Source organism: Biomphalaria glabrata, chromosome 6 (assembly GCF_947242115.1).
Source record: "Biomphalaria glabrata chromosome 6, xgBioGlab47.1, whole genome shotgun sequence".
In the NCBI taxonomy this organism is placed as follows: domain Eukaryota; kingdom Metazoa; phylum Mollusca; class Gastropoda; family Planorbidae; genus Biomphalaria; species Biomphalaria glabrata.
Window position 1 is genome coordinate 52,050,417 of NC_074716.1, and position 14,976 is coordinate 52,065,392.

General features: G+C 35.7%; 1 protein-coding gene across 10 annotated transcripts in view; it reads left to right on the forward strand.

Annotated features, from left to right (window-relative positions):
* LOC106062819 (ralBP1-associated Eps domain-containing protein 1-like) overlaps nt 1–14,976 on the forward strand; it is a 59,792-nt gene that overhangs the window by 18,515 nt on the left and 26,301 nt on the right. For all 10 annotated transcript variants that reach the window (XR_008778378.1, XR_008778379.1, XR_008778376.1 and 7 more), the window contains exons 4-10: nt 4,369–4,423; nt 7,059–7,206; nt 9,216–9,639; nt 11,296–11,478; nt 12,521–12,584; nt 13,957–14,102; nt 14,741–14,823. Coding sequence is in view for 5 of the 10 variants with exons in the window: in XM_056032085.1 (XP_055888060.1) it covers nt 4,369–4,423; nt 7,059–7,206; nt 9,216–9,639; nt 11,296–11,478; nt 12,521–12,584; nt 13,957–14,102; nt 14,741–14,823 (1,103 nt within the window). In the remaining 5 variants the exon portion in view is untranslated. The remainder of the gene's footprint in view (nt 1–4,368; nt 4,424–7,058; nt 7,207–9,215; nt 9,640–11,295; nt 11,479–12,520; nt 12,585–13,956; nt 14,103–14,740; nt 14,824–14,976) is intronic.

A 14,976-nucleotide genomic window follows, 5' to 3' on the forward strand; every position in this document is an offset into this window, starting at 1 on the left:
ATATGGATTTAATTCCCTTATTACATTTTGTCATGTTTTTTCTCCCACTTCCCATTCTCAGGTCAAGTTGAAATTTTGCATAATTATTCATATTCACAAAACTCTTTTGTTTTCTTTGGCAATTAACTCGTTGAATAATATAAAAATGACTTTGGTAAATTTCTAATGTAATGTTAAAGATAAACTGGGGTATGAACATATATTTTGTATGTTATAGTAAAAATTTTTGCTCTAATTGTGAATTATTTTTTTTTGCACAATTGTGAAACAAATTTCTTCATAGATAACAAAGATTATTATTATTATTATTATCATTGTTATTATTATTGTTATTATTATTATTATTGTCAATGACACATGAATAAATCAAAAAATTAACTAATTTGTTAATCAATAAGTACTATTTAAATAATTTGTTTTATATGGCAGAAAGGGAGCTAAACCCTGCAATTTTCAGATAAATGGCAGCAATTAATGATTCTTTCCCTTACATAAGCTTTGTTTTTAAAAAGTGATCTTTTTATTTTGCTTTTTTATTTTAGTTTGAGATCAAAACATTCTCCTCCCCTCCTGCTGGCTTGAACTAGATTTTACTTCTTACTGCTGGGCAACCCAGCCTCTAAAGTTTCAGGTCATGGCCATCCACTGACAGTGATGGGTTACCAGACTCTTTCTGTGAGCACAGTCACTACACACAACACACACTTGTAATACACACGAGAAGTTAGCGTAGAAGAACAAATGTTATAGCGGAGAAAAATGCCATTTTGCTATTTAGAAGCAGATGCTGTCTGGACTTAATGCAACTCCAAACTTCTCATGCATGTGTATTACAGCACCTTGAGCCTACATTTTGATGGTTAACTCCGTAATTATTTTCCAAGTTCTGACAGAATTGTTCTTTTTTCCACACTTGTACATTCTACCCTGTTAGGATTAAACTTCAATAACACCTTTGTTTGTAATCAGAAAATGCTACTTTTGGTATATTAAATAATTATAGGAGAATGCTCTTTTTTATGTAACACAAATTACACTTTCTAAAACCAAAAATTAATTTCATTTAATGGGGTCAAATCAACGATGGTATCGTTCATTAGTAGGGAAAGGGTTAACAGCGCTCTATAAATTAAATTATTATTATTAAGCTCTATCTAGTAATTCAAAATAAGTTCATTTTTAATTGGCCAATGCTCTCTACAAGACCTTAAGGTTGTTGTGTACATTTGACATATTTCTACGTTCAAAGCTATTGTGTAGATGGTACAATGGCAGCCCAACATTATCTATCACCATCACCAATCTAAATTAGCACAGAATGGGTTAATTAGCCCAGGCAGTCATCTTTTCACACTTTCTGCTCAACTGTTGGCATTGTGACCTACTTTGGTGTGTCCACTGCCACAGCAAGGCTGATTACCACTTGTATTGGGAGGGATGTTTATGTGTGTGTGTGAGGCGGGGTGGTGGTTTGTGGGGGGGGGGTGGGTGGCTAATGAAAGGCCACTTAGTTATCTGACGCCACATGGAGCTACAGGTCTTAGCATTAGCCCTTGTACACTCCACTCAGTGGGAAGATTGAAGTTATTCATCATTTTATATTGATCTCAATGAATTCAATGGATTTAGATGTAGTTGTCACAATGTAGGTCTAGCTATTCAACTAATTATTTTCTTCCTTGTTAGTCATTATTGGTAGGATGCTGAGTGGCGTAGACCACTGTAGAGTAGCAGTTCTTAAATGTGAAATTTGACAGAGTTGTGTTTACTTAGCATGGAATCTTCCAGATGCCTCTTCCCAACATCATAGTTACTAGAGCATGAAAAGCATGAAAGACAATCTACACTAAAGCAATAATAGTAGTTATTACATCATACAAAGTAACATCATACAAAGTATACAAAGTTACATCACACAAAGTTACATCACCTGAAGTTACATCACACGAAGTTACATCACCTGAAGTTACATCACACAAAGTTACATCACCTGAAGTTACATCACACAAAGTTACATCATCTGAAGTTACATCACACGAAGTTACATCACCTGAAGTTACATCAGATGAAGCTACATCACACAAAGTTACATTACATGAAGCTTCATCACACAAAGTTACATCACATGAAGCTACATCACACAAAGTTACATCACATGATGTTACATCACACAAACATTTCATCTTTTTAGCTAGTTCTTGTTCAATGACCACTTTAGAAGGAACAAGGCTTACCTGACTTTGATCTTACATAAGAGCTCCCTATCTCTTACCTGACTTATATGCGAAAGTTTGTGATTTAGGCTACAGGGGCTGTTCACCTTCAAAGTAGGAAGTGACTTGGAACACAAGTTTTACTAGAGCAAAGTTTTTTTTTACAGGAATGTTAGTGAAAAAAAAGGAAGAATCCTTTGCACATAGAGTCTGTCTATAGCTCATCTTTTGTGATCGAAGATGAACACATTTCTCATTTCCTATTGACTCGAAGATGACTGTAAAGTCCAATTCTCGCTTTTGCAGGCCGCATACATGGCATGGGTAGGTTTGGTCAGTTGCAGATAGGTCTGCTTGTTCTAGAAGTGAATTGAATGCTATGCAGGGTATACATTACACCTTATATTTAAATGCTCACACTATTGTATATTTTAAAATTATTTTTAGAATGGTGTGACCTTGAATAAAAAAAAAATAAAAAAAAATATATATATATATTATGTAACTGAGATTTTTTTAGACTCTGAGTCTTGTACATTCTACTGAAACACTTTGACTAATGTATTCTATGAGTGTTTACCCATTACATTTTCATGTCAGTGTCAATGAGCACAAAATGGCATAAACAGTGCTGAAACTAATACTGTTACAGCGATGTTCTGTAACCTACATTCATCTCCATGTTAACTCTAAATATATTCTAGCGATTAAATTGATACAGATTGAAGAAGTGATCAAGACATTGTTATTGAGCCTGAAGATACTTCTCATGACTATGGCCACGCTGCTGAGGAGACTAACATTATGTTTATCACATCTGAGGCAGACAAATCCATAGTGTGGAAATAAGAACAGAGAAAAAAAAATATGATTTTACAATGAAAGATGTTGCCCTCTGATGTATGCCTGTAAAGCAGGGGTTCTCAACCTGTGGGTCGCGACCCCCTTGGGGGTCGATTGACCATTTGCCATGGGTCGCCTAAGACCATCGAAAATGCGGATTATTTTTGTCTATTCTTCTATTGCTATGTGTGTGTGTGTTGGGGGGGGTCGCGGCAAAGTGTGGGGATTGTTATAAGGGGTCGCCAAGCTTAAAAGGTTGAGAACCGCTGCTGTAAAGTATGTTTCTTAACATCTTGAAAGTTTCTATTGTCACAGTACTCTCAGCACAGAGTGTACATAATCTTAAAATGGTTGAACTGCACCAGTTTTTTTGTATGCAGGAGAGTATTGACAATTGAAATGGTTGAGGCAAGCCAATTAGTATGTCTATTACCCCCACTTATCTTTCCTTGTCTTGCATCAAACACATGGGCTGATGTGTTACAGATGTGTGAAATATTTCCAGTTGCATCTTGATGTTTACCATCACTTAGAATGATAGGCTGTTACTTAGATGTATGTTACTTAGACTGACATGATGTTTGTTACTTTGACTAATGTTACATAGACTTCTGTGTTGTTACTTAGAATGATGTTATTTGACTGATGTGCTGTTACTTAGACTGATGTTTTAGTACTTTGATTTATTACTTAGACAGATGTCCTCCTTACTTAGACTGCTGATGTGCTTTTAATTAGACTGATGTTACTTAGACTGATGTCCTAATTACTTGGACTGCTAATGTGCTTTTACTTAGATTGATGTTACTGATGTTACTTAGACTGATGTCCTGATTACTTAGACTGCTGATGTGCTTTACTTAGATTGATATTACTTAGACTGTTGTGCTGTTACTTAGAATAATGTGCTGTTACTTAGACTGATGTCCTCTTATTAGACTGCTGATGTGCTGTTACTTAGACTGATTTCCTTTTATTAGACTGCTGATGTGCTGTTACTTAGACTGATGTCCTCTTATTAGGCTGCTGATGTGCTGTTACTTAGACTGATGTCCTCTTATTAGGATCCTCTTAGTAGACTGCTGATGTGCTGTTACTTAGACTGATGTGCTATGAGTGTGTGAACTATGACCAGTTCAGCTAGCTGACACACTGGCACAATTAGACTAATCAGTTACAAGAGAGTGTTTGTGCTGTGAGTGTTTACTGACATTCATTTGGGACTGTGACCTATCTCCATGTTAATTGATATGTCCACTCAGCGGACTTATTGTTAACTAGTGCTTGTTGTCTCTCTCTACTAAACTTCTAGTGGCATCTGACAGAAAAAAGTCTTCAGGAGAACCAGACAGTGCTGGTCTTGAATGGTAAGTATCTATTTTTTGCTCAAGTTTGGCTTAAAACTATGCTAGGGCTAGCTGTATTTTTTTTTTAATTTCAGGCTCATAAATACAAATTTACAATAAATATCTTAGAAAGAAACTAGTAATATAATTTTTTTTAAAAATTCTTACATTATGTTTAAATGAAATCAAATCTGCTTGGATCTGATAGGATTAAATCTGATCAGATCATTGTGTAAAAAAAAAATAAGCCAATATAGGGATAAAACCACTGACATTCAGGTTATTAGCTCTATGAAATTTGCTGCCAGTTTAGGGGATTTCCAGAGCACCTACCCATGATAAAGAGTGTAAGGTAATGGAAGGAACATGTGAAGACAAAAATAGTGACCTAGTTCTGATCAATTCTTTATGAAACTTGAGAAGTGAAAAGTTGGCGGTGATGACCAACTGTAAACAGCTTTCATGATTCTCTGTGTCCATAATACTGTGCTCTATTGAACTCTGGGATGCAGGCTTGAATAGCTGCTCTCAATGTGCAATGCAATAAAACAAAAAAAAAAAGATTTGTTATAAACAGCCAGTTGTTGGTTATTAGAAATTAATTCACTATCTAGACTCGTATATCCCCAAGGAGTATGAGACACAGAGTCCTACTATCAGATTTGAATCATCAAAAATCTGTTCTGAGTTTTTAAGAGGCCCTCAATTCAAGTGTGCTGACAGATAAAAACCACATTAACTTATCTTTTTGAACCACATTAACTTATCTTTAGGAACCACATTAACTTATCTTTAGGAACCACATCAACTTATCTTTTGGAACCACATCAACTTATCTTTTTGAACCACATTAACTTATCTTTAGGAACCACATTAACTTATCTTTAGGAACCACATTAACTTATCTTTTGGAACCACATCAACTTATCTTTTGGAACCACATTAACTTATCTTAAGAAACCACATTAACTTATCTTTAGGAACCACAGTTACTTGATTAAAAAAATTCAATGAAATGATCTTCTTTCTTTTTTGCCATCTGTCCCTAAACCTTTAAAAATCAAATTGAAATATGCATTTATTGTAAACCTAAAAAAACTTTCACAACTGAAAGTGTCAAGTGAAAGTCAAATGGATCTGAAATAGAAATAGGTGCAATGAAATGAGAGAATGAGCAGTTTAAAACGTACAAGCTTATAAATTTCTAAAATCGCTGCATTGTACTGGATCGGCACATGTTTTTCCATCCATCCCATTGGCGCCACAGCCCATCCATTCAGATCTCTCCTGGGCCTTTCATCTCCATGTCCTAACCCCCAAGCTGTTGTAGATGAAACATGTTTTTACAAAGCTTATATCAACTCACTCTGTCAGTCTGTACCTTGCCTGACAACACAAAAATCAGTAGAAAAAAATATTAACCAATTAGTCAATTAGTTTGTTTGGTTTCTTGAACAAGGGAAAGAAATAGTACTCGACAGATGTGGTGGTAAAAGTTGAATTAGTCCACTTGTGGACTCTTTGAGCCCGGAGTGAAAATTTGTTAAATGCATTTAAAACTATGATCCTGTAAACATTCACCAAGATACCCCCCCCCCTCTTCTTCCCTCCCCTTTCACAACTGGTCCAGACAAGTGATAGGATCATAGCGCAATGAGAAAGCTAAAAGCTAAACAAAAACAATTGGTAAAAATAGTTCTAATCGCACAGATTTATTATTCTGGGCAAGTCATACATGTAATTACATGACTAATTGATACAATTACACTTAATATGAGCTTAGTGTTTTTTTAAAAGTATTTATATGTTTTTCTTGTTGTAGTTATTTAAATCCTATAGATATAATTATTTTTTTTTTAAACTATAGTGATAGTATGTGTTGTGTATGAGTGTGTGATCTGAGTATCTTCTGTGTGACTGAGTGACCTCTGAACTGTGTTGTGTATAAGTATGCAACCTCTGACCTGTGTGTGTGTGTGTTAACAGTCTGCTCTACATTTGACTCTGTCAAGATATTAGCCAGTCATCATGCTGGTATGCACAAATCAATAAAGATTCTGCAACATGTGGTGATGTTAGCCTGAGACATAGAGAGTGGAATAGATTTGCTTTTACAGTGACATATGTCTTAGTCCCTGTCAGAAAGTCTGGTCACTGATACTCAATCACCATTTCACCTGACACTGTTGAACTAATTGTATGGACACTGATGTACTAATTGTATGGACACTGTTCAACTAATTGTATGGACACTGTTGAACTAATTGTATGGACACTGTTCAACTAATTGTATGGACACTGTTGAACTAATTGTATGGACACTGTTGAACTAATTGTATGGACACTGTTCAACTAATTGTATGGACACTGTTCAACTAATTGTATGGACACTGTTGAACTAATTGTATGGACACTGTTCAACTAATTGTATGGACACTGTTGAACTAATTGTATGGACACTGTTGAACTAATTTGTATGGACACTGTTGAACTAATTGTATGGACACTGTTGAACTAATTGTATGGACACTGTTGAACTAATTTGTATGGACACTGTTGAACTAATTTGTATGGACACTGTTGAACTAATTTCATAGGTTTCATGAGTTGAAGTGTTCGTAATTCATGTTTTTGTTTTTCTCTCTGGTGGATGTAGCAAATTGAATTCTCAACTCTCAGGCCAGCTGCCCCCACCTCCAGGCTCCAAGAAATCTCATAGCCGCTCGCTGTCAGGGCAGTACAGGGGGGTCGTGCATGATCCCCCTTCTGTGGTGACCAGTCAATCTGGTCAGTTTCCTACCCAGGTAAGCTTATTCTTATGTACACTTTGGTTTCTTATAGTTATAATGTTTTTTGTTTGGTGTAATGCACAAATTGTAAGACATATTTCCATACGGACAATAAAGATTATTATTATTATTATTATTCATTTAACCAACCTTAGATTTAGATAAGTTTTTTCATTGTTTACTTACAAATAATCAACACAGTCCATAATTTTAAATAACCCAACTGACTCTTCAAAAATTAGAATACTCTTGGTCACAGTTCCATAATTCTAAAAAAAAAAAGCAAAAAAAAAAAACATAGAGAAACTTTTTGCAATTTAAGTTGAATTGTGTATTTTTATATGCTGTTTTCTTGGTTATTTGTGAGATTTGTTTCACTTGTATTGATTGTCTCAAGCCGAGAGATGTTTATTGATTACTCTGTTTTGGCAATGGCTGAGAGAGTGTTCAGCAGATTTTTGTGAAGCAATTATTTCAATTCTAGCTGATGTTTGCATTTATTTTGTCCTTCTGTGGGTATTGATCAAGACAGGCTGACGCTCTGAAAGACAGGTTTGAGTAGCGTTGCAAAAGGTTCAATATATTATTGATCATTCCATGGGCTATTGATTCTATGAAAGTCATCTTTTTTTTTTCGGCTGTACCATCTTAATATTGACACAATGCACACACACAATGAGTAAGGTGAACAGGTTCAGTAAAGCTGACGCTTGTTTAGTAAATCTATGGGTTATAAAATAATTTTAACAGTGTTAAAACTGGGTCTGAAATTAGAAAGTAAGAGGGTTTTGGAATACAACATTAGTTAGTCTGTTAGAGTTGCACATCCGTTAGAGTTAGTTGACATTGTTGCTAGAGCTGCATTAATTTTATGTCTTTTTTTTTTTTTCGTTGTGTATTTTACTTCAGCATTTCAAGACTTTAAATCTCAAGTTTTCCTGTAGAATAAGGGTTTCCTCTCTCTCTCTCTCTATATATATATATATGTATATATGTAAAAAAAAACCACAAAAAAAAACACTTATTCTACAGGAAACTTGAAATTCAAAAAGTTTGGAAAGGCTGATATAAAATACAACAAAACACAAAAGACATAAAATTAATGCAGCTATCTCTTGCAATGCTAGATCGCAAAGTCTGACAGGGGAACTTTACTTTTTTTTTTGTTGTTATCTTTAGCAACAATGTCAACTAAAGTTCTGATAGATAGATACATATAGATATAGATATGTTGTGTGTGTGACGAAAATGCATTCAGAATCAAAGTTTTGAAAATATCCCAAAACACAACCTTTGAGTTTTGTTGATTGCGAAAAAAAATGCACACACTATATAACTCAAATTTAACCAAGCCCTTGTTGTAAACAGTATATAATAGAATTTAGGGAGCTGAGAGTTTACATTGTGGTCAGATAAAGTTATGTTTATATTGCATTTCAGTTTCTGTGTAGGTAAAAAAAATCTTGATATAAAGTGGCCAAACCTTTATGTTGGTTAAATCATTTGGCTCATAACAGGTCATCTTCTTCTAGCCAGCTTTATTGCTGCTGAAATGTCAGCTCTTTCGCAGACTGTGCCAAGGAAAAATAGTGTGCTGTTCTCTTCATTTGTTCAGCACTGCCGTACAGGGTGTTGGTTATCCTGGGCTGTAGCGGGAGTAGGGTCTGCCTAAGGTGGATTAGGGAGGGGCATTCAAAGAGGATATGGTTTATGGTTTCAAAGGGGCGGGCGCAGTGTCTGCAAACGGGGAGTTGTGTGGAGCTTATTTTGTTCAGGTAACAGGTCAAGTAGGAGAAGCTCCTACTTCTGTTTGTTGTTCATTTGATGTTGTAAAAAGGTTTTTGAAGTTAGCAATCGATTAAATTTGGTGGACAAGTTGAAGAGATGATTGTCACCATACAGCATTTATTGTTAGCAATAGTGATAAAAGTTTTTGGTTGTTTGCAGACAAGTTTAAGAGATAGTTGTTACTAATCAGTGTCTTTTTTTTAGCACTTGATAAAAATTGTATGCTTATTTTGCAGACAAGTTTACGAGATGATTCCCCCCACAACTCAAAATCTCCACCATTCTCACCCACACAGTCGCCACCCACATCTCCAGCCAATCAAAAGTCTCTTATCAAACAGCACACAGCTCCAGCTCTGGTCTTTGCCAACTCTCAACCAAATCTAGCCTCTGCGGCAGTGGCATCTCACCCATCATCTATGACGAGCAGCCTGGAGAGTGCCGAGGCCACACGGCACCTTGTCAATCCCAACTCCATGTCAGTGGAAGGTGGGCATGTGAATCCTGTAGCTCTAAGTGAAGTCACGGTGCCGCCCAGAGTTGCAGCTACTGTGAATAGCGGCCCTGTTGGTGGATCTAGTCATCACCATCATCCACAGTCCGGTGGAGCTGGAGTGGAGAATGGCAACTGGACGATGTTTGATGATGAAGAAAGTCACAGTAAGTAGCTTTGTATAGATTCTTTGACCAACTCAGTGGTCAGCTAAAGTCACAGTACGTAGCTTGGTATAGATTCTTTGACCAACTTGGTGTTCAGCTAAATCACAGTACGTAGCTTGGTATAGATTCTTTGACCAACTCAGTGGTCAGCTAAAGTCTTAGTACGTAGCTTGGTATAGATTCTTTGACCAACTCAGTGGTCAACTAAAGTCATAGTACGTAGCTTGGTATAGATTCTTTGACCACCTTAGTGTTTAGCTAAATCACAGTACGTAGCTTGGTATAGATTCTTTGACCAACTCAGTGGTCAGCTAAAGTCACAGTACGTAGCTTGGTATAGATTCTTTGACCACCTTATGTGTTTAGCTAAATCACAGTAAGTAGCTTGGTATAGATTCTTTGACCAACTTAGTGGTCAGCTAAATCACAGTACGTAGCTTGGTATAGATTCTTTGACCAACTCAGTGGTCAGCTAAAGTCACAGTACGTAGCTTGGTATAGATTCTTTGACCACCTTAGTGTTTAGCTAAATCACAGTAAGTAGCTTGGTATAGATTCTTTGACCAACTTAGTGGTCAGCTAAATCACAGTACGTAGCTTGGTATAGATTCTTTGACCAACTCAGTGGTCAGCTAAAGTCACAGTAAGTAGCTTGTTATAGATTCTTTGACCACCTTAGTGTTTAGCTAAATCACAGTAAGTAGCTTGGTATAGATTCTTTGACCAACTTAGTGGTCAGCTAAATCACAGTACGTAGCTTGGTATAGATTCTTTGACCAACTCAGTGGTCAGCTAAAGTCACAGTACGTAGCTTGGTATAGATTCTTTAACTTTAAGGTCAGCTACTTCATGCTATAAAGCACAAGCCCAAAATTAGAAGACATTGCTTCATAATGAACTAAGAAAAGTTGACGCTCACAAGTTCAAAGCAAACATCATTCACTTGAAAAAAGAAATCTTTCCCAGTGTTATGATCAGGTTACTTGTATACTAAATATCTTCTTATACCATTGTAGCATAGTTTGAAAAGCTGGTACTTTAATTTACTTTTGTTAATTATTGATATTTTATGTATTGTTTTGTTGGCATAAAATTTTATGGAAACATTAATGCTTTAATTAGAACTTGCCCCTTTAGAAATCTTCATTGTGAAAGAGAAGATTTAATGACTTATTGAATAAATCTATTATAAGATAGAAGAGAAACGTTTCAAGAGTAAAACTATTGGTATTAGCAGTAATACGTATGTAATGAGATTTAACCGGGGGAGTGGTAGATGTGTGGTAAAGCGCGTGGCTTCCAAACTAAGGCGTCTAACGTTTGAATCTCATTAAAGAGTGTAGTTTTGAAGTTCGAGATTTTTTTTGGATGCCCCTAAGTCCACCCAACTCTGATGGCTACTGGGAAAGTATAGGCAGTTGGCGATGCTGGCCACATAACACCCTTGTTAACCATCGATCATAACATCACAAGGTCTGAAAGGGCTACTTTACTTGCAAGGTCTGAAAGGGCTACTTTACTTATTACTTTTAACGAGATTTAACACAATACTAACTCAAGTCAGAAAAAACAAAATGTTATAAGTTCTTGCATTGTTATCACATTGGTACCTGTTTACTAGATGCTATTATATTCCCACTTATGTGTCTTCAACAGTGCTGATTGGTTCCGGGGTCAAGCAACACTATAACAACCTGGAACCCCCCAACTTTGACTCCTCCTCCATTTCATCAGAGGCGGACAGCGTGGACGACATTTGGTCCATCAATGATGAACAGAGAGAGTATTATGTTAACCAGTTTAAGACGATGCAGCCAGACTTGAACGCCTTCATCACAGGTAAGGGCCCATTGACCTTGTGAACTTCGCACCTTTTCTGTCGCAATTTGAGCTGATTAAAAAGGTTGGGCATAAAACATCATATCATCTGTGTATCATGGTACACACTGAAAAACCTTTCTTGCTTTGGGCAACTTATCATAGATCTATTTTCATAACATACATGAGACAGTATGTATTTCTTTTACATATTAATATTTTTAATACTTATTTGGTGACAGCTATTATTAAATAAGTCAAAGTTGATTTTGATAATAACATTCTAAAAAAAAAACAACTTAAAAAAAGAAAAGATTAATCAGTAGATATTGTATGTTTGAAGAAACTTTTCAACAGTTAGTCTTATTATATCATCTTCTAAATGTTAAACATGGAGATTTTATGAACCTCTGTTAATTGACAAACATTTGTATCAATCGAGAATCAAATGTATAAGTTCAGTTTTGATTTGTCGGCCGAGTTCTCATGCACATGATGAGTTGACTTACTCAGACCTAGATCCTCCCTCACCATTGGGCGTATTGGGTGGCAAGCTGTTAAACATATGTCACTGGCAATGTCTGAAGCCTCTTCCCACCTGGTGTCCACTGCTCTGAGGTCCTCCATGAAAGTGTGGCACCAAGTTAGCCATCTTTTTTGAGCCACATTTAGCATTCTCTCAATTTTGGCAGATGACTTCTATGTCTCGCATGCCTATGTTGCTGTTGGGATGACGATTGTGTCAAGTATGTGTATTTTTGAGGCCCTTCAAAATTTCAGCAAGCAACAAGACATGTATCCACAAGACATGTGTCCACAAGACATGTATCCACAAAACATCTGATGATGACAGTTCTTTTAAAACCAAGATTTCTGTAAACTATCATCCCTAATCAATCAATTTCAAGAAACTAGTGAAGCTGTTCAGTTGGCATGTTTTTAGTCTAGAGAAAGTAGTAGTTCATCTTTGAAACTAAACTTTACTGACACAAGATCACTTTTTTGCTACTGAGAAATGTATAAATAGAAAACATTAATGGTCATTCTTTTTTGTTTAAACTAGGGCCAGTAGCTAAACACTTTTTTGAAAAGTCCAAACTGCCAGTCATTGAATTGTCCAAGATCTGGTAAGTGTGCCTTGGCTTTCCTCTCAAATATATTCTATAAAAGTATCTGGTTAAAGAATAAGATAAAGCTGGCAGAAACAGTAGATTTATATACAACTAGCCAGATTTTACCAGCGGCCTGCAGGTCTTAATATTTGCGTATTACTGATATAGTCACTGATATAGTGTATTGGAAACAATTATACAAAATAATAATGATACAAGTAAAACGAATGTGAATGTAAACAAAGTATGAATGGAGCTATTAAAATAGCTAATCGACCTAAACCCATTTTAAAAAAAACAACATTTGCTTGTAGGCCTATATATATTTAAATCTCAATCTAGAGTCTAGATACTATTATAATAGATGTAGATCTTTATATTATAAGAGTGAATTCAAGGGCTCAATAAGCTTATTAATTATTGAATGTGAATGTAAACAAAGTATGAATGGAGCTATTAAAATAGCTAATCGACCTAAACCCATTTAAAAAAAAACAACATTTGCTTGTAGGCCTATATATATTTAAATCTAGATCTAGAGTCTAGATACTATTATAATAGATGTAGATCTTTATATTATAAGAGTGAATTCAAGGGCTCAATAAGCTTATTAATTATTGTACGTTAGTATATTTAATGTCCCCCATATAACACATCATCATAGTGTGTTTACACATGAATGGAACTATTAAAATGTATGTCAATGCAGCTATAGTCACATTTCGCAGATATAGCAAACGAATTTATGTAAAAATGTTTTTAAAACACAAATTTGAAGGTTAAGTTTTACTAAATAATGAAATGAATACACTTTATTTTGTACATTCATGTGTTAGATCTAGGGTTCATATATTTTGTACATTCATGTGTTAGATCTAGGGTTGGAGCGATTTTAAGTTCTGTGCCTGGGTAACCTTTCAGTCTTGTCTCTGAAAGAGTCGCATGATGAATGGAATATAAAGTACCTCAGGACGTCTAAATTCACAGATATGTCATCCAGGTTAACTGAGATCCTGGCTCTGCATTTCCAAGCCTTGGCATGGAATTCTTGACGCCTGTCTGATCCCAGTTTGTTCAGCGACAAAACTGGGCATAAGTTCTACCTAGCAGCATGTGGAAAGAGTCAGTGTATAAGATATTGTACTGGTTTGAAGGAGTTGCATGTATGTCTCTGGAAGGGAGCATTAGATTTAATCTTTACATCCTTTGCTGTTAAATTTAGTCATCCACTGCTGCTTCTACCCAGCCTTTGTCCAGATGGCTAGGTCAAACACTGTTACCCAGCATGGCAGTGAAATGGCTTTAGTCAGAAAAGGTTAAAAAAAAGGGCAAATTCTGTTCAATCTTCTCATCACTTTCTTACAATATATTTGTTGTAACTTTTCAGGCAACTGTCAGATCTAAACTGCGATGGAGCGTTATCCCTGGAAGAGTTTTGCATTGCTATGCACTTGGTTGTGCTGCGCAGGAATGACATTGAGCTTCCTGATCACCTGCCCGTATCGCTAATGCCATACTCCACACTGACCAGCGGTGAGTAATGCTGTTTTAACAGTCTTCTCAAAATAAAAGTTTCTCTACATTTTCATTAATGCCAGTCTTTATGAAATCCAATGTTATCTGAATGAAATCCAATGTTATCTGAATGAAATCCAATGTTATCTGGGTGAAATCCAATGTTATCTAAGTGAAATCCAATGTTATTTGGTTGAAATCCAATGTTATCTGAGTGAAATCCAATGTTATCTAAGTGAAATCCAATGGCATCTGAATAAAATCCAATGGTATCTGAATGAAATTCAATGTTATCTGAGTGAAATTCAATGTTATCTGAGTGAAATCCAATGTTATCTGAATGAAATTTAATGTTATGTGAATGAAATCCATTGTTATCTGAGTGAAATCCAATGTTATCTGAATGAAACCCAATGTTATCTGAATGAAATCCAATGCTATCTGAATGAAATCCAATGTTATATGTATGAAATCCAATGCTATCTGAATGAAATCCAAGTTTATCTGAGTGAAATCCAATGTTATCTGAATGAAATCAAATGTTATCTGAATGAAATCCAATGTTATCTGAATGAAATCAAATGTTATCTGAATGAAATCCAATGTTATCTGAGTGAAATCTGATGATATCTGAATAAATCCAATGTTTCGTTTAGATGAACCATTCGCCGCTGACTTACCACCTGGCAGTACTCTCAAGCGAGCTACCCCTCCCTCCCCCCACTCTAATGTGGCACAGGTAAACTGCCATGCATTCTGCTAACACTTTTGTATTGGTATCACATTTTGTAGTCTTTAATTCTTGGGGTTGTTTTAAAAGTACAAATTAATTCAATTTGTGAAATCACTCTATTTGATGTTCTTGCTTTGATGCCTTACAAAAAAAAAAGGC